Source organism: Polypterus senegalus, chromosome 13, assembly GCF_016835505.1.
Source record: "Polypterus senegalus isolate Bchr_013 chromosome 13, ASM1683550v1, whole genome shotgun sequence".
In the NCBI taxonomy this organism is placed as follows: Eukaryota; Metazoa; Chordata; class Cladistia; order Polypteriformes; family Polypteridae; genus Polypterus; species Polypterus senegalus.
Window position 1 is genome coordinate 75,980,132 of NC_053166.1, and position 24,696 is coordinate 76,004,827.

Here is a 24,696-nt window from a genome sequence, read left to right on the forward strand (position 1 = left end):
AATGGATCCAGAACACAGAGTCCAGAGTTTAAGGAAATAGTCTTCAAATGTAACTAATAACATTTTGTAAGTAATTAATCACAATAAGTTTTATTTGGTTAAAATTGTAATCTTCGTTCTTCTTTTGTGTCATATTCATTTGGTCAGTTAAGTTGTGAAGTTATCAGAGAAGTTGTTTTCAGTTCTTTGTATCTGAAGTTTAATTCTTTGGGCCTTCTGTTGAATATTGCTTTACAGTAGCTAAAGTGATTAGTTAAACTTTTTCAAAACCTGAAGTATGTCTGCATAACATATCATGTTCTAATGTGTATCTTTTTTTTTTGCTAGTAATGTAATATTTCTGCCGTTAGGTCATCATAAAGTTATTTTAAGAATGTAATATTAATGCTCTCAGTTTAGTTAATACAACTAGATGTTGGTGATAAATGCAACACTGCATGCATCAAACAACAGAGATGTTTTAACTATTATGTCAGAAGAACCTCTGCTTTCTGGCTTGGGTGATTAGTACGATAAAAGATGCAATCAAAATTTGCATCAAATTCATGTTATTCAGTGATCACCACTAATTTTTCCAATATCTACAGCTAATACAAGGCATTAGGACTGATGGCTTACGAAATCCCTATGTAACTGTCAGAATGGCGAGTAACTCATGATGCACAGTGAACCACTTGGCAACCAGCTGCCATCTTAAGCAATAGCAACTCAAGTTCCAGCAGTGGTAGCTAGTGAGTAGAAAGACGGTTGTAGCCAAGTGGTTGAGAAAAACTGATGTAGTGGATGGCATCATTTAATTTTTAGGTATTTTTCAAAATAAGTTTAAACTATGCATTTCACTGGCACTAAATCAGCACACATTCAGTGTAGATGAAGAAGATCCCTTCTTCCTATTATATAAAAGTGGAGAATGATGACAAGGTACATCACTAGATTTCTGCATTATGTGTCCAGCAAAGAGCATAGCAGCCATAAACAACATACTGTGGCCATGCAAAAAACGGATAAAAAATGGTATCATCCATGACCAACAATGATTCCCTGAACTGAATAAACACCTTCAAAAGTGCCCAGTTACTGTATAAAAATGATACAAAATAATTCATAACATGTCAACATGTAAAACAAAAGATTTATCACATCCAGATTCGAATGACCCTTTGCCAATGAAGTGCTTCCTAGATTCTATATTGATTGAACTTAAGTATGTGATTCACTAATTAACTGGAAATATCTCTAGTTATGCTTGCTTGGGTGATTAAATGTAATGAATCCGAAGAATTATATTCCATACAAACTTGGTTCTCATTTAATGTTTTTGTTTTTATTTCTTTCCTGGCTATCAAATAGAGAAATGGGGAATAACAATGTAACATTTATCGGTTCCCACATACTTACAGTAACTTAGGTTAGGTGGATGCCTAGGGTAGATGAATTGATAAGTTAAAAAATAAAAATAAAAACAAAGAAAATAAAACCTCAAAAAAACTCCTTTGCAGTGGTTTGAAAATAGATTGAACTGAATTTCATGTTAATTCAATATTGAAAAGTACTGCTAATTAAGGATTGAAATGAGATGAATAATGAAATTACCTGCTCTGCATTTCTCCACTCCATTTATTTGGGCGCAACCTATGAAAACAAACACAAAGTATCTGGAAATTGTAATTATTCACCCTTTTGCTTAATATCCTAGAATCTGGTTTAATGACAGACAGTGAGTATTGGAAGAAGACGTCTACTCACTGCGTGTTCTGAAGAATTTTGCTGTGTAGTAATATTCCCATTGCTCAGGGACTGGCAAAGCAATTACTGTCACAACATACTCTGTTCCCAGCTCCAGGTTGGGAAAGGGATCAGACTGGTACACCTGTGGGATATGAGTGGAAGGTAATTGAGCACTGTCCTTTAATAAAATAACCTGTACTGGTAAAACTACCTGGATCTAACAATATATAAAACTGCCTGGATCTAACTTTTATTTTATTGTTCAAAAACAGAAATTCTCACAAACTGTTTAACACTGTTGGCTGTTAACTAATGTGCCTTTTTGTAAAAGCCGAATTCTCACAAACTATTTAACACTGTTAGGTGTTAACTAGTTTACTGTGCCTGTCTCTGTAAAGTGTTGTCATATTTTTGAATAGAACAGTTAGTGTTGTGTACAGACTGGAACATAAACCTAATGGCTACCAGTTCAATCCCCATTTCAAAGATGTTATAGTTGGTGTGTAAATTAAAGAACTAGTATGATGCTTGTAATATAGAAAGACCAGTCACACTTGTAAGTTGCTTTAAATGAAGGCATCATCTGTTCTAAATAAATGTAAATTTTGAGAAAATGTAGGAATATCTGGAATCTTTAATGGAGGCACTTCTAGCAGACAATGACTGACTGACTTTCAGACCTGTCTATAAATACTACTGTAAATGACAAGCTATCAGTTGCAAATTATTTACTGACTTGACTTAAAAAAGATTTTCCTTAATTGTTTTGCACCGAGATAGAGCAAACATTGATGTGAAACATGTAAGGGGCTAACTTACCCACTGTAATTCTTTTAACATAATGTATTTCTAGTAGAAAAGGGCAATAATATTGGTGCCTGCTTTTTAGATTGGTAGTTCTCAATGTGTGGTATGTCAGGAGCTGCCAGGTGGTACTCGGAGAACCACAAAAAAAAAAATTGGAGGGTTGTTAGTTATACCATTGGTGAACCCAAGTCACCATGCTCAGCTGCACTTCTGTTCCACCGTTCCATTTCACAGTGCTCCTGCTATGAGACTCCATTCCTCTTTCTTTCATGCCCACTCATTCCCTTCTGTCATGTTCACAGCATGCACCAATTTGAAATCTCTCATTGCTCACATAGGATCCAAGGTAGCAGCTCTGTCTTGGCTAACCAGGGAGCAAATTGTTGAAAAACGAATAAAAATGTAGGACAAGATTTAAACTGAATTGAGTTCCCAATCTGTTAAATGGGAAAAAGAGTGTAAAACTTAGTCCAAATCACAGCTTATTATTTACTTGTGTTATCTTTTTATTAATAAAGGCATCTCAAATGTGTTGTGGATGGAAAAAATATTGAAAGTGGTTCTCAGGTTGTCTGAATGCCCCCTAGAGATTATACAATATTAAAATAATGGTTTGTGTCTTATTCTCCCTGCCTGTCCACTCAAACATTAATGCAAGCTAGCAGGTGTAACGTGCTATGAGAGTTTTTTTTTTTTCTCTTTCAGTTTGAGCATGTGGGTTTGGAGTGAAAATATTACAGTACATAAATAGAAATGTAAATACAGTTAGTAGTAGTTTAAAATAATAATTTTAAACATGGCAAAATTTGAATTTGAAACAAATCTGCAAATAACTGCATAGTTTATCAGATCAGCTTCTCTTTTATTTTTAAATGAGTTTTTGAATTATGTTGACATTTGTGGATATTTGCTTAAAACACTTAACTGATTATTGTAGAAATAAAAGACAAGCATGTTCTTACTCCAAAAAGAAATTATTAATCTGGGATAGTATGAGACCTACCTGTTGGGATTTGCCAACTTCCAAAGAGAAGTTAGAGTGGAATAACAGCAGCTGACATCCTACTACTTCTCCTCCTGGTATCTGCACACTGATCTGAAAACCAACCAGGAATTCTATCCCTGCAAAAGAAATAGGTGGATTCACAACTGATAAATGGCATATTTAGTCTACTGTGACACAGGTTTTATTCAGTTTTATAGCTTGAGTAGATTTAACAGAGAACTAATACTTACCCTCCTCGCTGGGCTGCCAGGAGACCACCACTGTTTCATGTTCCTTGTTTGATATGTTACCAAATTTTACATTGACATTGTGTGGAGCTTTTACAAAATGTTCACAGGGATTAAGGTTGCTTCTTCTTAGCAGGGTATTACATGGCTTGGGAACACAATCTAAAGAAGATGCAAAGACTTTATTATTGTTCAAGATGTAGTTACAGTGTACCTCAATTTATTTTCCATTTTTTTAAAATAGCAAACATTACATTATTATGATCTTTAGTTATTGATCCATTTTAGAAAGACAGAGTTCATGCTGGAATGAATAATATTGTGTAATACCTGTTACACACAAATAATTAAAACCTTTCATACAATAATTAATTTTAAAACTACTAACACTTTAAAAATTCTCAAACACACTTAATCTAATTCAGGGGACTTGCCCCAGCAGCACATGGCCAGGAATAACCCTCATAACATTTAATTTTTATTTTTTGCTTTCTGAAATTGTATATTTTTATAATTGATATTAAAACATTAAACTTCAAGAAAGAAAAATCTAAATCCAATCTGCAACCATTTAATTACTGTTATATATATGTGTCACCTTACAAAATAAGTGCAGTTTTTATATTTTATATCATGCTAATATGTGACAATTAAAACAATTTAATTTCAATAGTGCTTTACTAAGTAAAAATTTAAATTATGTACTTATGAGAAGGTTTTTGTTATCAGAAGACCAAATTTGCTTTATTGAGATTTAACTCCCTCAGAAATTAGAAAGACCATGCTACCTATTTGAACTGCTCTCATGCGACAAACGCTTCAGAGCCTTTCCTGTATGGACCTTGTGGTTCAGAAACAGTTTCATCCCAAAAACTATAAAACTATAAACACAATCAATCAGTCCATCAAGTGCTACTTGTAGAACTGTTTGTACTTATAAGTACAACTAGCAAAATACCCGCGCTTCACAGCGGCGAAGTACTGCCTTAAAATTTTTATTAAGAAGAAAATTAAACCTTTTTAAACTGAGGGAAAATATACCAATAATAATTTGTTAAGGATCTCTTTGTATACCACATTGTGAGTTCGGCCCTCCAGTTGTAATATGACCAAGCTGTGCGCTGAGCTTACTCTTGAGCATGCAACGTACAGTTGGCCATGTGAACAGTAATCTTGTTTCAAATCTCACAGCTTGGATTGCTGCTGTCATAATCGGTTTGAGTTTCATGGTTTGTTTCAATTACGACAGTATTTGTAGGACTTGTGTTGAAGAGACATTCGGCATCTGTCAAGCGTTGTAAGTATACAACCGGTTTCATCGATAACTTCACATCCAGCTTTTGAGAGTTTAAACATTCAGAAACATCAAAGTGTCCACTACTGAAATCGTCACCTGTCAATCTTAGATGTTTAAGAGGCACTGGCGGTTGTTGAAAGGTGTAAAATATTTGGCCATTTCGGTACACTTGAAAGCGACAACCGAACAATTCAGCAGCAGCCATCAACTCACATGCAGATCCATAGGTGAAGGGCTTAAGTGCTCCTGTGTAGTATAATTATCTCCTGTACCGTCATCAGTCCACACCTTGAACCTGTCCCAGTCATTCAGTACATAAGACACAATGTTCCTCCGGATATCAAGAGTGAGCCTGATATGGCCGTGCAATATATAACAAAGAGAATGGAAAAGGTAGGTGCCATCTCCAGGCATAGAAACCACTCAGTAAGTGACAGTTCTTTGATCGATGGTGATCACCTCGATAGACATGTTAATGGGGGTACAGTTGGAATGATAAAGGAAATGGGTACCTGAACAATGTAAAGTAAGTCTAAAATACCTACACAATAACTATAATCGTAATAAATGAACAATAAAACAGCGGAGAAGCCGTGGATTAAATAAAAAGGCAGTAGTTATCAGCAGGGAGACGTGAATCCCGTGACGAAGCATGGAAGGGAATGTAGAGACCAGAGCGACGGACGGCCTTATATAGGCAAGCAGCCAACAACGTGGGAGGCGTTGGGATGGGGGACCCAACGCCGCCTCACACAGTGACCGAGCTGCAGGCTATGGACGTATATATGTACGTAAGTAGGATTCAGTTAACGTTGGGAACCTGCGTGCCAAATTTCTTGAAGATGGGCCCATATGTAACAAAGACCGTTGAAAAGTTCAATATGGCGGCCGACAGTAGCCTCATACCACCGAAATAAGTACATACATTGGTTTCGGCTAGCGCAGGGAAGCCACCTACCAGATTTCGTGAAGATGGGGGCATAAATAAGAAAGTTCAACATGGTGGACGTTGTCGACCGTTATGACCGTTACGCATAGAATATTTGTTAATGAAACCTGCTTAACTTTTGTAAGTAATCTGTAAGGAATGAGCCTGCCAAATTTCAGCCTTCTACCTACACGGGAAGTTGGAGAATTAGTGACGTTTGAAAGTTCAATATGGCGGCCAACAGTGGTGTCATACAACCGAAATAAGTACGTACATCAGTTTTGGTTAGCGCAGGGAAGCCACCCACCAAATTCCGTGAAGATGGGGTCAGCCTTCTACCTGCACGGGAAGTTGGAAAATTAGTGACGTTGGAAAGTTCAATATGATGACCAACAATGGCGTCATACCATCGAAATAAGTACATACATCGGTTTCGGTTAGCACAGGGAAGGCGCCTACCAAATTTCGTGAAGATGGGGCTATAAATAAGAAAGTTCAACATGGTGGACGTTGTTGACTGTTATCGACCGTTATGACCGTTACGTGTAGAATTTCGAAATGAAACCTGCTTAACTTTTGTAAGTAAGCTGTAAGGAATAAAAATTATGTTAAGTATACATTTAAATTATTCAGAGAGCTGTAATATCATGAATGTAATGGATTCTGTGTCCTGTCGGAGGAGCTACTGATTTACTGTATATTATTTTAAAATAAAGTGTCATTAACCACTTTATTGACTGCGAGGTAAAGCACTCAAGAAAGTACAAATTATGTGATATGTTTCTGAAGAAAAGATAAAGTTTAACTTAACATGGCATTAAGTAATGAGAGCAACTGTGAAAACACTATTCTGGTTTCCACCTATATCCCAAAGACATTGTTTTTGGGTTAATTGACATGTACAAATTTACCCAGTAGCAGAAATTATTATAATTCTGTATGTGGTAGCAAAAAATACATAAATAGTATATAAATGCAATACAAGAGTGGTTAGCAGGAAGGTATAAGTAAAAAGACAACAATGAACAAACTTGAAGGTACAGCACTAGAGCCTTAGTTCTACAGTTAATCCTTCTACTAGATGATAAATTAGCAAAATATCAAAGTGAGTCGATAGGTGTTATGGTAAAAATGAGCTGTGGATATCTAAAAAACACGGGGTAGGATGGTAGGATGGTAGAATGGTACTGGTGCATTGGTTATCATGGCAGCCTGACAGCACTGATCACTTGTACTGGCACTATATGTACTAAAGTTCAAATTTTTAAATAAAGAAAACTATCTGTGCTGATTTGGCAGGAGGAAATATAGTACTCTATACAAAATGTTATATTAAGTACAGGAGATGGAACATAGATAGTGTCAGAACACACTTGGGCATGGGGGACACTTTACAGGTTCAAATACTGATAATCATCAGCCAGACCGATGGTTGGCACTCTCTCTTAATCCTCTCTCCTCTTGTTCCTCTGCAGTTCACCCAAAGAACCGTCCCATTGATGACATCACCACTGGTCCACCCACGGTTGACATCACTTCCGCATTGATGACATCATTTCCCATACCTAGAATTCATCATACCGCCACATCAGTTCCTGTTTTGGCAGTCCTGACTTTACCTCTTCTTTTTGTCCACCATATTTAATTTATTTCAGTTAGTAACCTGTTATCCAGTTCCAATTTGAACTCTTTCTGTAAAGACAGGTTTTCTTTATTTTTGCAGTATACAGGGTAGCCATCCAAAAGTCTTTTTCTGTCTGCTTTTTACCACAATAGGTTATAACTATGTGATAATGTCAGATCTTCTCACTGGTAAGTTTATTAATTTCTTTCACTGCTAAGAAAAACAGTTGAAATTTAAAAACACACACACAAACTTTTAAATATTTTTAATCCTAATCAGTCTAATTTGAACCATTTTTATGAAGACAAAATTGCGGAGCAATTGAAAACATAACTTTTCTCTGACAACAGATTGTAAACTCTGAAAAATGCTTCAAATGAAATTAGTGGATCTTACATATCCTGCAATCTTTTTACTAGAAACTTCCCTTTTTTTAAACAAACATTTTGGCATCACTTCCAGTAAAAATGAACAAATATAGAGATTATTAAACCAGAACTTCCTATGAAAACAATCTTCCAAATCAAAAAGTTCTTGTGTTTGAGAATTGCAATAAGAATGCCAAATTTGATTGTGTTTAATCAGTTAAAGAAGTGCAGGAACACAGACATCTTGTCAGAAATAGACTAATTATGTTTTTGGATGCCTAAAACCTGGAATTCTATCCTGTACTACTGCACATGGAAAAGAAAAAAGTGGGATCTGAAACTAAACTGATGATTTAGATTTTGCAGTTGTCATTGTTCAGGTTCATTTCAAGATGCTTAAAAGGGAGCCTACCTAAGTAATAGTATTTAGGTTAAACACTAAGACCTTTACTTTATCTATTGGCCCTTCTGCAAAATCTTTCTTTTCAAAGTATTCACTCTTAAGAAATAACATTGTTAACTGCAAAAATATGGTAGACGGAGAAGAAGCGTGCAAAAATCTTCTGGCCACAGGGTCTGTTTGTAATGTCATGCACAAATGCACTGCTGGGATGTTTGATGTGGTCAAGAGCTTTCATTTCCATTCAACGTTTTATGTGGATATCTTGTTTATGATTATGTACCATAATGTAACCCATGAGAACACATTTTTGCGTGTAAAAAAGGATGTGTGGCTGAATAAGTAACTAACATCTGCTAAGGACCATAAGGGTTTTACTATAAATCAGTCTTAAGAATCTCTGTCACAAAGCATTTTATTTGACTAAGCATGGCTTTGTTTATTAAGGTCCCAGTCATCCCTTGCTTGTAAAACACTCATTATGATCCTATTTCTTTGTAATTTATAGGACTATGTCCCCTGGAGTTACTCCTAACAAGATGGTTACTTAGGATATCCCTCCATTTTATTGGCCAGCATTAAGATCTGATGGTGAAGACACTGGACTTTATATTATATAGTTACAAGTTCTGTGCTTACATTTTTCTTATTGGTTGAACTCAGGCAAATTTTATCACATTTCTGTATTTTTCATGGAAAAAGATACATGTAAGGAGTTTTGCATTAGCCCAGAATGATGTTTATTATAAATTAGCACTTTATCATAAGGACCTAAGAAGATAAGGTGTTTGACAAATGAGAAGAGAAAATTCTGTCCATCTAGATAATTTGTTTAACTAATAGCAGTTATTTTATTATCTCATCCAGCTACGTTTTAATGGTTGTCATAGTTTCCATTTCTACTACATGACTCAGTAGTTTGTTCCCACAGGTTTTTTGTGTGAAGCAGTGCTTCCTGCCTTCACCTTTCAATATACTTACCTTTAATTTCCACAGGTACCCTTGAGTAGATTCACTATTTAATTTGAAGAATTCTGCGGGATAAACTTAGTCCATTACTTCCTGAATTCTAAAGACTGACTATGTTCTCACATAGCCTTTGCTGCTCAAACCTAAGCAAGTTAACCTTTTAGGAAGTACGTTTTTTTGGTCCTGGTATGCACTTAGTTGGTTTCCTCTGTACAGTTACTGGCGCTCCTATACCTTTTTTCACAGGTTTACTTACTATACCAGAATTTGTCATTTTTGTAAATTTTAAAAAGTAACAGTTCAGGATAGATTCCTGAGGGACTCCACTGAAGACTTCACCCAACATGGAACATTCCTCTCTTACCTTAACTGTTTCCTTCTGATTAACCAATGTGAAATACAGTTTTCTGTTACTTCTGATGCGAAAATGTAGTTTCAAAAGTAATCATCCATGTGGGGCTGTATAAAACGCTTCTTGAATTTGTCAATAAATTATGTCTTATTCTTTGCTCTTTGTCTACTATCGTATTTGCCCTTTCAAAAAAGTACAAACAAATTGGTTTGACCATGTTGAACTATTAATTTTGTATCGGTACTCTTCTAATTTCTTTCTTAGTATAGTATCCATTATTTTGCATGGTATAATAGTAAGACTTAATGGTTTGTAATTTCTGTGATCCATTTAGCTCCCTTGTTGTAGATTTCACATTTCCAATATATCATCAGGATATTTCTCCCATCTGAAGTGATTGAAATGTGTTTAGTAAAGGTTTTGTAAGTAATATCTTTCATTTCTTTTGGTACAAACAGTAAAATCTCACTAAGTTTGGGAATATTATTAGTCAAAGTGAAAGTGTTTTTTTCTTCATTGAACTGAGGTTTGCTAAGAGTGTACCTCTTGTGACACTTTCTCTTAGACCACATCCCTTTCATTGTCTCCATCTCTTTTCATGATTCTTTTCATCTCTTGTCTCATTGACTTCAACCCTTAACACACTAGAGAGCGTCTGTGAAGAAAGCACTACTACACTGACTAGGAAGAGAATTAAATCCAGATCTTATGAGACAGCATTTCTAACACCTGGGCCATCACGTTGACTTAGGTATACTGCCAAATGATAAACTTAACAGGCATAACTGCCTATACTGTTTAAAATGAAATGGAACCAAAAGTGCAGATATGCTCCCTAACTTACTAACTTGGCCAAAGAGAGGCAGGCTTACTGGATGTCAACTAAGTACAGACATACTGTAGCTTTAAAATTCCCAGCTCACCTTGTAGCATTGTCTGCGATACATTGATAGTAGCGTTGATATTCTGGCTGGTAATACGACAAAATTCACACTCTGGATGACTCTAAAGCAAAACAATGCAAAAACTGGTATTAGTGTTTGCTGAAAAAATATGCATATAACAACATTTTAAATTGTGTTTATTAGTTAATCATTGAGCTATGAGGCTGGAACACAATCTGGACAGGATATCAGTTCATGTACAGGAATTCTTATGCACTATAGCTCTAGCCAAATTAGCCTAATGTATTTTATAGAATAGGAGCACCTGTTGAAAACAGACACGGAGAGTAGAAGAACGTGACAACTTCACACAGTAAATGAGTAGGCTGCAAACCCAGTTGACTACGTGCCAGTGTAGCAGCAGATATTAGCTAGTACAGTATGGCGCCAGTATAACACCTAAAGATGTGGTTTTAAATTGAGTAAAATAGGTAGCTCACTGTTATTAAGTAGTTCACCAAACGTTAATAATGAATCCAAAAAATATATGAGAAAAGCCCCATACATTTTGAAGAGTGGGAATGTAGTATTTCTTCACAAGTGTGTCTGCGTAATATATAGAGTCTACGCTGCAGTCAAGAAAAGTGTCAAGCAGCATTTTAACACAGTGCACGAGTACTATGAACATGATTTGTTTTTCCACCAGATAACCACCCTGTGGTTTGCAAAAGCAATTCAGTGCAGTTAGGTTTATTTTTGTATAGCAATCTTCACTACGTGCAGGCTCAGAGTATTGTAAGAAGTTCACAAATACAATGCAATCATGAACTTTACACATTACATAGTGCATTGATTACATCTTGCCTGAAGAAGAGGCCTAAATTGCCTCGAAAACTTGCAGATTGTAATCTTTTTAGTTAGCCAATAAAAGGTGTCATTTTGCTTGACTTTTCATTCATAATGACTAACACGGTACAACACCCTAGTACTATAGTGCATTCACATAAAGACGCACAAGTGTTTAGACACATAATAAGACATAGTGTAGTACTTCCCAACTGATTTTAATAAATGGAACCTAAAATTATTGGTACATTTACATTATTGTTGAACTATGGCGCTTTGCAGCGGAGAAAAGGAAACTCTAGTCAGCAGCAATAATAGTTCATAATTATTGTATTATTTATTTATAGAAGTGAATAACAAATGGAGATACAGCTGTAATCAGGGTATATCAAACTATTGTAGTGAGTCTTCAGTGTAGATTCAAAAGCAGAGATCAACGTAGCATTTCTTATACAAGCAGAGAGATTGCTCCTCAGCTTAAAGTCCTGTAGCTAAAGTTAGGTGGTTGTACTTTCTATTGCTTGTAATTGTTCTTGCAGCAACATTTTGAATATACTGAAAGCAGTATATGGAATGATTTGAACAGCCTGTGCTAATGAACTGCAGAAGCCATTCTTGATTAAATTAATATCCATGAACTAATTTCTCTGTATCCTCAATATTTTGAAATCAGCTTGATTTTCCAACATTTCTAAGGTGGAAAAACAAGTTTTAAATAGTTTTATAATGTTGTTTATGCAAAAAACATACTTGTAGCCAAGTTAACACCGAAGTTGTGTTCTGATTCGTTTTAACTAATGTTCAGACCAACTTGGCTAAAAAGTGACAAAACATTGTGGTGGTCTTTATCAGTCACATCAATAAATAACTTTTCTATTTTTCCTGCATAAAGAGACAGGTTAATATAATCTATTTATTCGTTTAACACACTAACACAATTTATTAAGGACACTAGTGGAGAAATATAATTTGGCCTTAAAAATAGGTGTAGCTGGGTATAATATGCATATGAGTGAAAATGAATGTTATGTTTTTGAAAGATAGTTACCAACTGAAGTATATACAGTAAATTGAAAACCATAAAGATCTGTGTACTGAGCCTCGCAGGACAGAATTTCTGATTATAATGACATTATAACGAGTACTGTTGGCACATTTCTATATATATGGAAATAGGTTCAATAAATTAAAACTAAACCATGCAAGAACAGTTCCTGAGTTGCCAGTGTAATTTACCAGCCTGGGTATTAGAACAGTTGTCAATGGTGTTGAAGCAAGGCTTGAAAAATTTCAAAATCCTTATACATACATTATTCAACAATCATCAACATCAATTAACATACATATGCATTCAGTTCTAACTGAATTTATACTTATATAAAACATTTAATGAATTTAAATATGAACCAGTCTATGTCAGATTCTGAATCTGAGATCTCAACTGAAATCACAGATGAGAGAGTGCCACTCGACGTTGAGGGAACAGCTTCATCAGCATCCTCCCTTGGCTTCTGTGCATTAGTCCCTGCTTCTGTGCTTATTGATCTTGCTGGAATATTATATTCCATGTGTCTTGAACTATTTCCAGAATACTTCCAGAAACTAATTTCCATGTCAAGGCAAAGAGTTTCCAACAATCAGTACCGGTCCAAGCCTTTATGGGGCCCTAAGCAGAACAAGATTTGGGGGCCCTCACTGCCTTGGTGCTGCCAAAACTACTATTGTGAATGCTTGATCATTTGCACACCTACTATAAATTTAACTCACCCATTATCACTTTTATTAGTTGTTGCTGCTGCGTACATTATACCAATGTCAGGCTAGATGTTTTCAACCTTCTGTGATTTTTAATCTTAAAAGGTATTAAACTCACCAAAGTGATACAGTAATAGTCCTTTGAGTACAGCACAGTGATAAGTTGTATACTGAATGTGGTGTGTTGAAAAATAACCAAATAAACCAGTAGGCCATGCATTTACTATAAACATTGTAAACACTTTGTTTTTTGTTAAAAAAAATTCAACATGTAAAAGTGCAGAACAACTATCAACTTCAAATGAAATAAAATAGAATAACTTATTAAAAAAATGCAACCCAAAACAAAGACATCAATTAGATTAAATACTTACATAATGACATGAAATGAAAAGATGAACCTGTAACAACATTACAATACCCTCATCCCCCAACTAGCTAACGTTAGTTGAACATACCTTGACTGAACTGAATAACACTATTTAGCAAGTGATTATGGTGAAATGTTGAAATTCGTCATGTAACTTAACTTTATCTTGCTGTTTCTTCTCATATTTTCTTCTTCTTTCCTTTCTCTGTTCCAGAAGGATGTGTCCTTTTCTGTCACGTAACATTTTTTTTCAGGTTTGCGACGCAGTGAAGACTGCAACCTAATGTTAGTCTGACTGATCTCATCCAATATGATGTCCTTTACAATGCTTGTTCATGCACACGATTTGTGACACCAGCTCACACCAGCTTAACATAACAATGTGTTTTTGTGTGATTACTGTAGACTTTATATATCACAAAATGTTAATATGTTCTCTTAAGATTATAAAGTCCTAACTGTAGACATGATATATCACAAAATGTTAATAAGTTCTCTTAAGATTATAAAGTCCTATCTGCCATTTTTCAAATTTTTTTGTCATGTGGCCACACTACTTCACTGCGGCACCGTAACACGTAGTATAATTAATGAGATTTTGGATAAATCTTGTACGTTAAATCCAAGCGTCTCAGATCCATGCCAGAATACAACATGTCAAGATTTATACATAACACTTTAGTCACACACCATGCAGAATTACATATATTTTAAATTGAAAATGCAGCGATTTTCATGTATATTCCGGGTAAATTGCATCATGCAGAAATAGGGGAATAGTATTCATCTGTGCCCTCCAAACTATTTCCGCATTTTAATAACATGATAATTGCCCTGTAATACTGGCAAAGTGGGAGACCCTAGAAGTAGTCTATCTGTGTTGCAGTTAGATTGCTGATTGAAGATGTTTTTTGGCAAGACTGACAATCTGTTGAAAATGATTCGGCAGAGTCACCCTGAAAGATGACATGACGCATTGGAATATTTTTTCCAGCTCAAAGAAGAAAATGAAGGACATTGTTCTTATTTGGACTGTAAAATAAGTATTCATTTTCTTCAGGCTGGTGAAAACATATAGACAACAGAAAGGTCTGTTGTATTAGACAACCAGACCAGTTAAACTGTAGAAAGCATCTAATATCATGCAGACACTGCTACAAAGCAGTTGTGTTTTGTGACAATTTATGAATAAACTATGTTCCTTGAAATTTACTGCTGCTTCTTTTCATGTTTTGCAAGTTAGAACTTTGTAATTCCAATGATAATAATTAAAAAAAAAAGTTTTTGTTTGGGACATTTCAACAACAACATTTATTTATATAGCACACTTTCATACAAACAGTAAGCTCAAAGTGCTTTACATAATAAAGAATAGAAAAATAAAAGACACAATAAGAAAACAAAATAAATCAACATTAATTAACATAGAATAAGAGTAAGTTTCAATGGCCAGGGGGGACAGAAAAAACAAAAAAAAACTCCAGAAAGCTGGAGATAAAATAAATAATGTAGGGATCCAGACCATGAGACTGCCCAGCACCCTCTGGGCAATCTACCTCACATAAATAAAACAGTCCTCTTTGGATTTAGGGTTCTCACGGAAGGGCTTGATGAAGATGGTCACGTAGAGTTTTGCCTTTTAATCCATCCATCATTGTTGGAGCATCATTAAGCTTTGAGTAGGTGGAGGTAGCGGCGCAGGCCACCACCACAAAGAAACCGGAAAAAGAAACAGAAGAGAGAGTAGGGGTCAGTACGGATTTTAGAGCCACCATGAATAGTTATTATTTCAGGCACTCTTGTGGTCCTCTGGTGACCTCAGGGGCCCTAAGCAGTCGCCTAGTTCGCTTATGCCTTGGGCTGGTTCTCCAAAAGATTCCCCATTTGTTAAGAGATGCATTCAGTGTTTTTAGACTGTATAGAGGTACGGTATGATGTTTTCACTCGATTCATGCAAGAAAATCCTCTCCCACAGATGGCTGTGGATGGACTAAGTGTCCACATTAATTTTAGCAATAACACGATATGAAAGAGGTGTTCTGGATTCTCAGAGAGAAGATCTCTGTACAAGCAACCTACCTTGATACCACGGTGCTCTAAATGCCACATTTTTAAATCTGTCCATTCTTGTGGAATTTTCTCCTCTTCCTCATTTATTAAACCAGCAAAATGTGTGACAAGATAATCCACTTCTTCCTCCCCATAATTTGTCAGTGCTTCTCTGGGGTGGGGAAGAGTGGAAAGTTCAAAAACTTTGAAATAAGAGAGGTTTTTCAGCTAGATGTTTACATTTGCTGTCCGTCTACTTAATTGTATTGTTAATAATCTTCTGAAATTCTGCAACAAGGGTGTCTTTGTGCTCTCACGTCTAGCAGGTTGTTGGTTTTTTGTGAGCTCCATTTCACACTATCACAGGCTACCATCATCTTTCACTGTGAACTTTGTTTCCAAGGCTTTCTGGTATTCTCCTGGTTTTGTTCTCAGGCTTTGAGTAAGCATGATGTGGAGCTCTCCACTGATTTTTTTTTTGATGTTTAAGTTGTCATACTGAAAATCAGTACTGCACTTGGATAAGATGGTACTGTAGTCCAACATGAAATGTAGGAAGCTAATTGATTTCTTGTATTTCATCTCCTGTACCACTCCCTTTGCTTTGAAAGCATCATCTGACTTAACATCACCTTCTCCTGCCATATTCTCCATATGCACAACAGTGGGACTGTATTTTTTTTTCCATAGCCTTTAGATACCTCAGCCTGCTTGGCAGCCACCATGTTCTTTTCAGGCCACTGAAGTGAGCCACTTTCTCATTAAGCAGTTCATTTAACCCCTCAGTTCTCTTGTCTTCTTTGAGGAAAATAGTAGTACAGTACATCTTAAATATGGTTTTCAGTGTGTCCTCAGACCTGACCAGGTACTCACAGCCTTTCACACTCTCCAGGACTGCTAGTTCTAATTTGTGTGCCACACAGTAGATTGTTATGATGAGGGGCGTCTGTTGCTTCAGTCTCCCAGCTACTCCTGTTTTCTCGCCCATCACCACTGCAGCTCCATCACAATTTGCAGATTACTTTCTCCAGTCCTATCTCTTCACTGATACCCATGGTGTCTAAAACACCTGCAGAATTTGTGCTCTTCAGTTGCTAACATTTGATAATGTAAGTGGATATGTCACCATCATCTTTCACGTACCTGAGTCAACACCTGTGCAGTGATCCCAGTGTCCGAACTGACATCTGCAAGAACTAATAAGAATTTGCTTTCTTGTACATGTATTTCTTTTTCAACCTGGTCTCTTGAAATTTGTGTTATTACTCCAATAAATTATGTACACACATGATCATTGTGATAAGCAGAACCAAGATTTAGGCCATTTACTGCTTGAAGTGTATAAAGGCTGTTACATTTTACTAATGGTAGTTCACTTTTGGCAACGTAGTAAACTGTTCTGAAAAGTTTTGTCAGGACTTCATGTTGTACTTTAGTTTTATTGTGTGCTTTGTTATTGGTGTCTGCTTAGGGAAAGAAGCTGCAGACTGGGCATCCATACATTTCTTGTGATGCACAGATTTGGGGTCTTTCCTAAAATTGCTGTTCTGTGACTGGAGCAGAGCCCAGAATTGAATTTCTAAAAGAAATATTATGATGCACAAGGTGAGAGTGACAGTGTACTGAGACTACATTTTCAAGTTTTTTGGAAAGGAAAGGGAAATTTGAAAAAGGTTTATAACTGTTATGCATATGTAGGTCTAGCTATGATTTTTTTCTGCAACAGTCTGATAACTAACAGTTTTAGTGCATTAGGAACTAGTGACCCTTTGATCTATCAGCTACTGATCATGACTGGCCGATTTTTCTCCCCCAAATGACTCGATTAGTGATTAGTAAATTAGTCAATCTCAGAAAGAGACTTTTTCAGAACCTGCATTTCTTAACCTTATGGTAAGTTACGTGTAGTGCTCCTTTAACCAAGGTATTACAAGCAAAAATTGGCCAATTTAGTATCTGCGACTGAATGATCAGTGCATAATACAACTAACAATGGGTGCTATCAGAACAGCAGTGTAAGAGTTGAATCTGAATCCTGGTCCAATGTGCACCTAGCATGTGTCTGAATCTCATATACTTCTGAGCTTATGTGTCTGAATCTCATATACTTCTGAGCTTATGGATTTAAGCTGATGCAGCTATTTTATTATTCACTATGTTAAATGCATTTCTTATTATTTTATAATACCCCTAAGAGAAATGTTATTTTTTATGGCATAATCAGTTTTCTATATTTTCTATTAGTACTACTAAGTTTTCTGTTTTTGTACCCAGCTGAAGCATAAAGAAATTAGGTCTTCGTTTGATTTTAATTGCTCAAAACAGGATTAACCTGTAGGGGAACTCGCACGTCTCCTAAAATAAGAATAAAAATAATACATTTAAAAAGTCACGTACACCCTAAGCTAACAGGACTATCAATCAACCTTAGTGGATAGGGTCAACTTGTGGTCATTTAAGGTATCAACGTTTGCCATGTCCCATTAGCATCTAGGTGTAACCAATCATGTTAAAAGTTTTCAGATTATGTATGCAATTCCTTTTTTGTGTAGTGGCCTGATCAATGAATTTTATAAATATAACGCAGTGGACACTTTTCTTTGTAACATGTTGCTAATAAGATATGCACTTGTTGCCTCTTGCGAGATTTAGATAAAGAATAATGATTGATGCTTTCTCCTGCCTGTGTTTCATTGCTTAAATCGGGGCATTCTAGTGGGCTGTCTGTTTAAAAATAAATTTTCCACAACAGTGAATAGGCTTTTTATAATTTTTGTTGGGACATAGGTCTAAAGGTGTATGTTTTTTTTAGAAATTAAAGTTATGACTCCCTGTTCTGTTATCAATTTAGAAACTCTAAAGTGAAATGCAGATACAGATACAGAGAGACAGATACACTGCAATGTTTAGTTTATGAGGTGACAGTGAAATCTGTAATGTTTAATTATCAATTTTATCATTAAGCATGTTCATAAAATCTGTACAGCTAATACCTGTAGGTATTTTACATTGCAGCATGAGTATGAGCATGAGTAAAAAGATTCTCTAGCCTGATTAGACAAAAATTGAAGTCTTTGGGCAGTACACCAAGCACAAGGTCTGGCGAAGACCAGGCACTGCTCATTACCTGGCTAATACCATCCTACAGCGACGCATGGTGGTTGCAACTTCATGCTATGGGGTGCTTTTCAGTGGCAGGAACAGGGAGACAGGTCATAGTTAAGGGAGGGATGAATTTATACAAATACAGAAAGATCCTTGAAGAAAACCTGCTACAGAGTGCACATGACCTCAGATTGTGACGATGATTCATCATTTAGTATGAAAATGACCCAAAGAATATACAGGTAGTCAAGATAACTCTGGAGTGGCATCGGGACAAGTCTCTGACTATCCTTGAGTAGCCCAGCCAAAGCCCAGACTTAAACCTCATAGAGCATCTATGGAGAGACCTGTAGGTGGCAGTTTATAAATGATTCCCATGCATTGTAATGGATCTTGAGAGGATCTATAAGAAAGATATGGGATGGGATAAACTGGCCAATCCAGTTGAACAAAGGTTGTAGAGACTTATCCAAGAAGACATGAAGCTGTAATTGCTGTCAAAGGGGCTTCTACGAAGTACAGTACTGCATTTAGGGTCTGAATACTTATTTGAATGAAAGATTTGATTTTTAGTAAATTTGCAAGAAGTGTAAAGATCAGGTGGGATAAGGTTTACTCTCACCACAACTCTGACGTGCTTAGCCTCCACATTGATATTCCATTGGGTTCAAATTTGTGTATAGTTTGTGTTCTCTCAATGCTCCCATCAGTTTCCTGCAGGACCTTTGCTTTTCACAGAAAAGGCCTGCTTAATTTGACAGGATTTTCTTCACCATTTACTTCTTATTAGGTTATTAGCTTTCTCTTCTGACTACTTCATGCTCCCTAACAGTGCACTAGTTATCTACAACTGCTTTTTCCTGATGTATGCAGGACTAAGTCAATACTTTCTTACAGATATTTTTGCACTTGAGATTGTGTTTTCTTTCTTAAATGTTTTTCAACACCATATGAGTCACTAACACCTTAATTAAATCCCAATTTCCAAAAAACCCATTATGTAATCCTTATTTGCAGTAATAATTGTTTGGCATTTCATTTTTTGATATTTCCACACGCAATTATTAATAACTCAGTCCCATCGGCAACCAGTCAAATCACATATTGGCAGAACTTTACAAGCACATGTCAGACAAGTTTAGCATTACATAAAATTACTTTGAAGAAACCACAAACACCTGACAGATGGAGAGCAATCTCATAACAATGTAACCTTATCTTTTGTACATGTAATGGACCGTTTAGTGTATATTATGTGTATATTTAACTTAGCATTTCCAGTATTATTTTACAGCTTCCACACATTTTCAACATAAATTGATAAAGACAGTGGTGGTGAATGCCGGTAAATCCCCTAATAGAGGGTTGCAGAAGCTTTGTATGCCCCAAGTTTTGTAGTGTTTGAGTGCACCCATTACACCCATTTCTCATGTCATCTACACCAATACTAGGCTACTCCCTGAGAAACACATTTACGCAGAATAGTGGATGGTAGGACACTTCAGAGCAAAAAAAAAGGCTGGACAGTAAAATTGGAAGTTAAAGTTGTCTTTTTGATTCCTACTGCAGTGGCTAATGCTGTCAAGATGGAGGTGAGATCTGAATGAAGAAGCATCACAAGTAACTGGTAGACAAAGTGTACTCATTAAGCATGCTCCTAATCATAATCAGACAGAAGGTCAAAATACAGAACAGATAGGAACCTGTGCAAAACAAAAATGGTTGGTGGTAAAAAAAAAAAGAAAGAAAAACTAAACTGAGCTGAACTTGAAGTAGAAGACAAAGTGATCAATGCATAAAATCCAAATTAGCCTTGCCAAATACATACATACCTCCTTTGTCATTTAAATACTTTATAGCAGTTGTCATCAAGCAACCAAAAGACAGAGTCTTAATGGTGTGGCCAATTATACAGAGTGGGGAGGGCATACATAGTGGGGTTTAAGTATGATTGATGAACCATGTTAGTGGAGGGGAATTTTGAGAACTTGTTAACTAACTGAGATATAATGCAGCTGTAGCATTCCTTGTTTCAGTGCACCACAACTTGGAAACTCCTGTTGTTCAGTTAAGTTTATATTTATAAAAGGTGCTGTTTTCATCCATACATCCATTTCCTAACCCGCTGAATCCGAATACAGGGTCACGGGGGTCTGCTGGAGCCAATCCCAGCCAACACAGGGCACAAGGCAGGAACCAATCCTGGGCAAGGTGCCAACCCACCACAGGACACACACAAACACACCAAGCACACACTAGGGCCAATTTAGAATCGTCAATCCACCAAACCTGCATGTCTTTGGATTGTGGGAGGAAACCCACGCGGACACGGAGAGAACATGCAAACTCGGGAAGCGAACCCGGGTCTAGGTGTTGTTTTCTCACATAAAAATGTAGACTCTCAAGTGATCAATACAAGCGTAGTGCATCAGGCACTCTTGTAATACATATATATGTAATCTTAGTAAAAATGAATTTGATAATTTGTATTCTAAACCTGATTTACAAAAATATAAGTTGATGACCTAGGGTTCATCAAGGTGGATTATATTGCAAATAGCACCAAAGCCAAATTCGTAATGAAAAATATGTAATTTCATTAATAATGGCCAATTTATAGTGCTATTTTGGTTCACCATTAATTAACTGAAGGTAATGGCTTTGTTTTACTTTTAAGATTTCTGTCACATATTTCATACATTATCTTTCAAACGTTGACGCTTGTGAAAGCAGCTTTAAAATTTTAACACAAGGTTTTCAACAACTTCCATATGACATTTCTAAAAGGTTTATATTAAAAAGAGGAATTTAGCAAAGATGTCCAAGTTCACTGCTTTTTAAAATTATTGAATTTATAAAAATACATGTTATTGGAGATAATGCGTTTTTTTACAAATCTACTTTCTTTTGGCTAAATAATCTGACGGGCTGGCCAGAGCCTATCTTGGCTGCACTAGGCAAAAGGCAGGAAATTAATGGTACCTGACAATTGCAGGGCCTAATTAAATACACACCTACTTTCACACTCCTAGAGTGGCAATTTAGAATTGCCAATCAACGTAACCAGGAAATCTGTGACCAAATCATACACTATGAATAATACTAATACAGTACATAAAAATTATTAATGTGTGATACTACAGATGAAGATGATTTTTTATGAAAATATCAGAAAGCTACAGAGTATGTAATCTAATTATCCTGAGATTTGATACAAAGTTGAGCAAAAAGTAGAAGAACTTAAAGTTGTTATCCGAGAAAGTGAAATTTGATACAGAATTAGAGGTCACATGCCGATTTAAGATTATGAACAAAGAAGTGCACTTGTGTGAGCCAAGATGGAAATACAAAGAGTGAGACAGAAGAATATGGCCTATTACCAATTAAAGAGATCATAAAAAGATGTTAATCGTCCAGTGCATTTTAACTGTTAAATACAGTGACCACAAAGCGAGAGGAAGACCAGAAATAAATAAAATAAGAAATTACAAAATTAAATTACATACTACAGTCATCAATGTTCAATGGAGGTATGCCTGCAAAGTTGAATTGTATGAACAGTTATGATTAGGATGCTAGCTAAAATGGCAGCTGCCAAACATATTAGCCAGTGAGTTTGTGTGGGCCAAGCTTATGTCCTTTTAGGTGTAAATCTTGACCAGAATTACTAGTGGATAAGGTGTCCTGTTTCTGTAATGTACATCCGTATATGCAGCTTTAGTTTACACATAATGTACCTTTCCTGTAACAGAATTTATCCCTGGGAATGGACCACAGTTCTTTTGAGAACATTGATGTTCCTCAACCTCATTGGCTTAAGTTCAGTTGTTGTGGAAAAGTACAAAAATATGAAAACCTGGAAGGTTAGATTTAATTAAAGAAATGCGAAAAATTATTATGTGCGTTTCCCCTGAACTTAAGATGAAAGAACAGCAACACTTAGTGTCTCTGTCATTCATCTCTTGAAGGTCTACAGTATTCACAATAAAGAAGATTCAGTTTATTTTGTGTTTGTAATTCAGAATTTTTTGCCTACATGTTTTTTTTTCAGTAAAAAAGAACTTGGTGTAAATTATTTGGCAACACAGATGCAGGTGAATTCTGTGGTTATGTTCACAATCCAGAATGCACAACATAATCAAATCCAAACATTAAGTGAATATCACATGCCCAGAAAAATTCTTGCACATAGTATCACATAATGGATGTTGATATAATTTTGGGTAATCTGATTGTTTGAACCTAAACACCCCAAGAAAATGTGCCATTACCTTGCAGGGCCCTCTTAAATACATCATCACCACTTAAACAAAGCCATTCTGTAATTTCCAGTTAGCCCAGTTTGCATGTGTTTGGTGGTGCAGGAGGAAAACCGACGTAGACATGAGGAGGCCATGCAAATTCCACACAGATAACGACCACCAACAGGATTTAAGCCCTGCACACTTGATCCATGAGACAGCAGAACTACTTGCTGTGCCAACATGCTACCCTCACAATAATTGAGCCCCTCAGAAAAAAAAAGTAATTGGTTCTATGTAGCTATGCTTATTTTAGTTGCAGTACATTGCAGGTGAATGTTATATGGAAGGGCTGCTGCTGAGTGAAGGCAAATTCATCACATCATTAGATTTCTAATTAAAAATTGGTATCTTTTTCAAACGTATTCTAAGATATCATCTACATTAACCCTTATAGCACACAACATGCTTATGAGTCTTTTGTATATAACAGAAACTCGCTCCTGATTTAGCGTTATAGTTCTCTTCATTGTGTAAAAAAAATATGTCCTATAAAGAGAAATACATTTTAAGAAATATAAGGTGATGAAATCTTCTGTTTTCTTATTGGCTCACAATAGGAATCCCTGAGAGCAGATTACCTGTACTAAACAAGCCATTTACTGAAACAAACATCTAATAGTTGGCTTATAGGTCTATGCATTAGTTAAGGAGTTTTGTACCATCACAAAATTAGAACAGTTTTAAAACATTAGCTATGCAAAGATATAATTAATAGTAATGCAATGGGCATGTTTCCTGAAATTTAGACAGTGGTTAGAGTAGCTGCAGATGTGGTAGTGGCCTGCTGTTTTCCATAAATTACATATTGTACTAGTGCTTACTGGTCAGTAGTTTTTGTGATGGTGTCTAAATACCCTTTATCAGTGGTCCTGAGACTCTTTTTTTTTTTTGAGAACATTATTTTTCTCCATTATTTCATTCCTAACTGGCACTGGACAATGTCCTGATAGGCTGTGACTCCTACAATACTGAAAAAGATACATAGATAATATTTCTTAAAAAAATCTGAAATAAGTTCCTGAACCTTTTCCATTTTTGATAGGTCAACTCCGTCTGTGTGTGTAGGTGTGTGTGTGTGATGACTCAACTCGACTTTTGGTCTGGTTGCCAAATAAAGGTGGTGATTTGGCTGTTGTTCAAATGCAGCAGTTCTTTCAACAAAAGATCTAAAAAGAAGATAATTACACTTGTAACCACTATCAATTGGCTGCAGTTTTTAAATAATCTTTGAATAGGTTTTAGTCATCTGTGTAAATTTGCCAGAAGATCTAGCAGCACTCGTACACATTCCTTTACCTGTGTTTGACAGTTACTGCACATGCCTGTATAGACTGTACAGCAGTGTGAAAATGATCTTGTTCATAAGTTAGGTTTTTGTGATTAAAAAAAATAGTATTCAGTTAGAGTGTCGTGTTTCTCAGGACTTTCTATTAGACCCTAAGTACAGGGTCACGGGGGTCTGCTGGAGCCAATCCCAGCTAACACAGGGTGCAAGGCAGGAAACAAACCCCAGGCAGGGCGCCAGCCCACCGCAGATGAAAGGTCCAGAAAATGAATAAATGAAAAAGCAAGTGTACATTCAGCACATGAAAACTGTTCTCTTCCTGCTGTGCATTTTCCAAGCTGAATTTCTAGCCTGGCACATAGATCCTACATTTTTAATAGAGTCATACACTG

The 24,696-nt window shown here is 36.1% G+C and overlaps 1 protein-coding gene across 3 annotated transcripts in view; it reads right to left on the reverse strand.

Moving 5' to 3' along the window:
• si:ch211-207e14.4 (interleukin-17 receptor D) overlaps nucleotides 1–24,696 on the reverse strand; it is a 75,494-nt gene that overhangs the window by 31,656 nt on the left and 19,142 nt on the right. For 2 of the 3 annotated variants that reach the window (XM_039775154.1, XM_039775152.1), the window contains exons 2-6: nucleotides 10,630–10,711; nucleotides 3,772–3,948; nucleotides 3,539–3,657; nucleotides 1,747–1,870; nucleotides 1,594–1,632 (exon numbers count right to left, since the gene is read on the reverse strand). In XM_039775154.1, the coding sequence (XP_039631088.1) occupies nucleotides 1,594–1,632; nucleotides 1,747–1,870; nucleotides 3,539–3,657; nucleotides 3,772–3,948; nucleotides 10,630–10,711 (541 nt within the window). The remainder of the gene's footprint in view (nucleotides 1–1,593; nucleotides 1,633–1,746; nucleotides 1,871–3,538; nucleotides 3,658–3,771; nucleotides 3,949–10,629; nucleotides 10,712–24,696) is intronic. The other variant, XM_039775153.1, reaches the window with a different exon arrangement.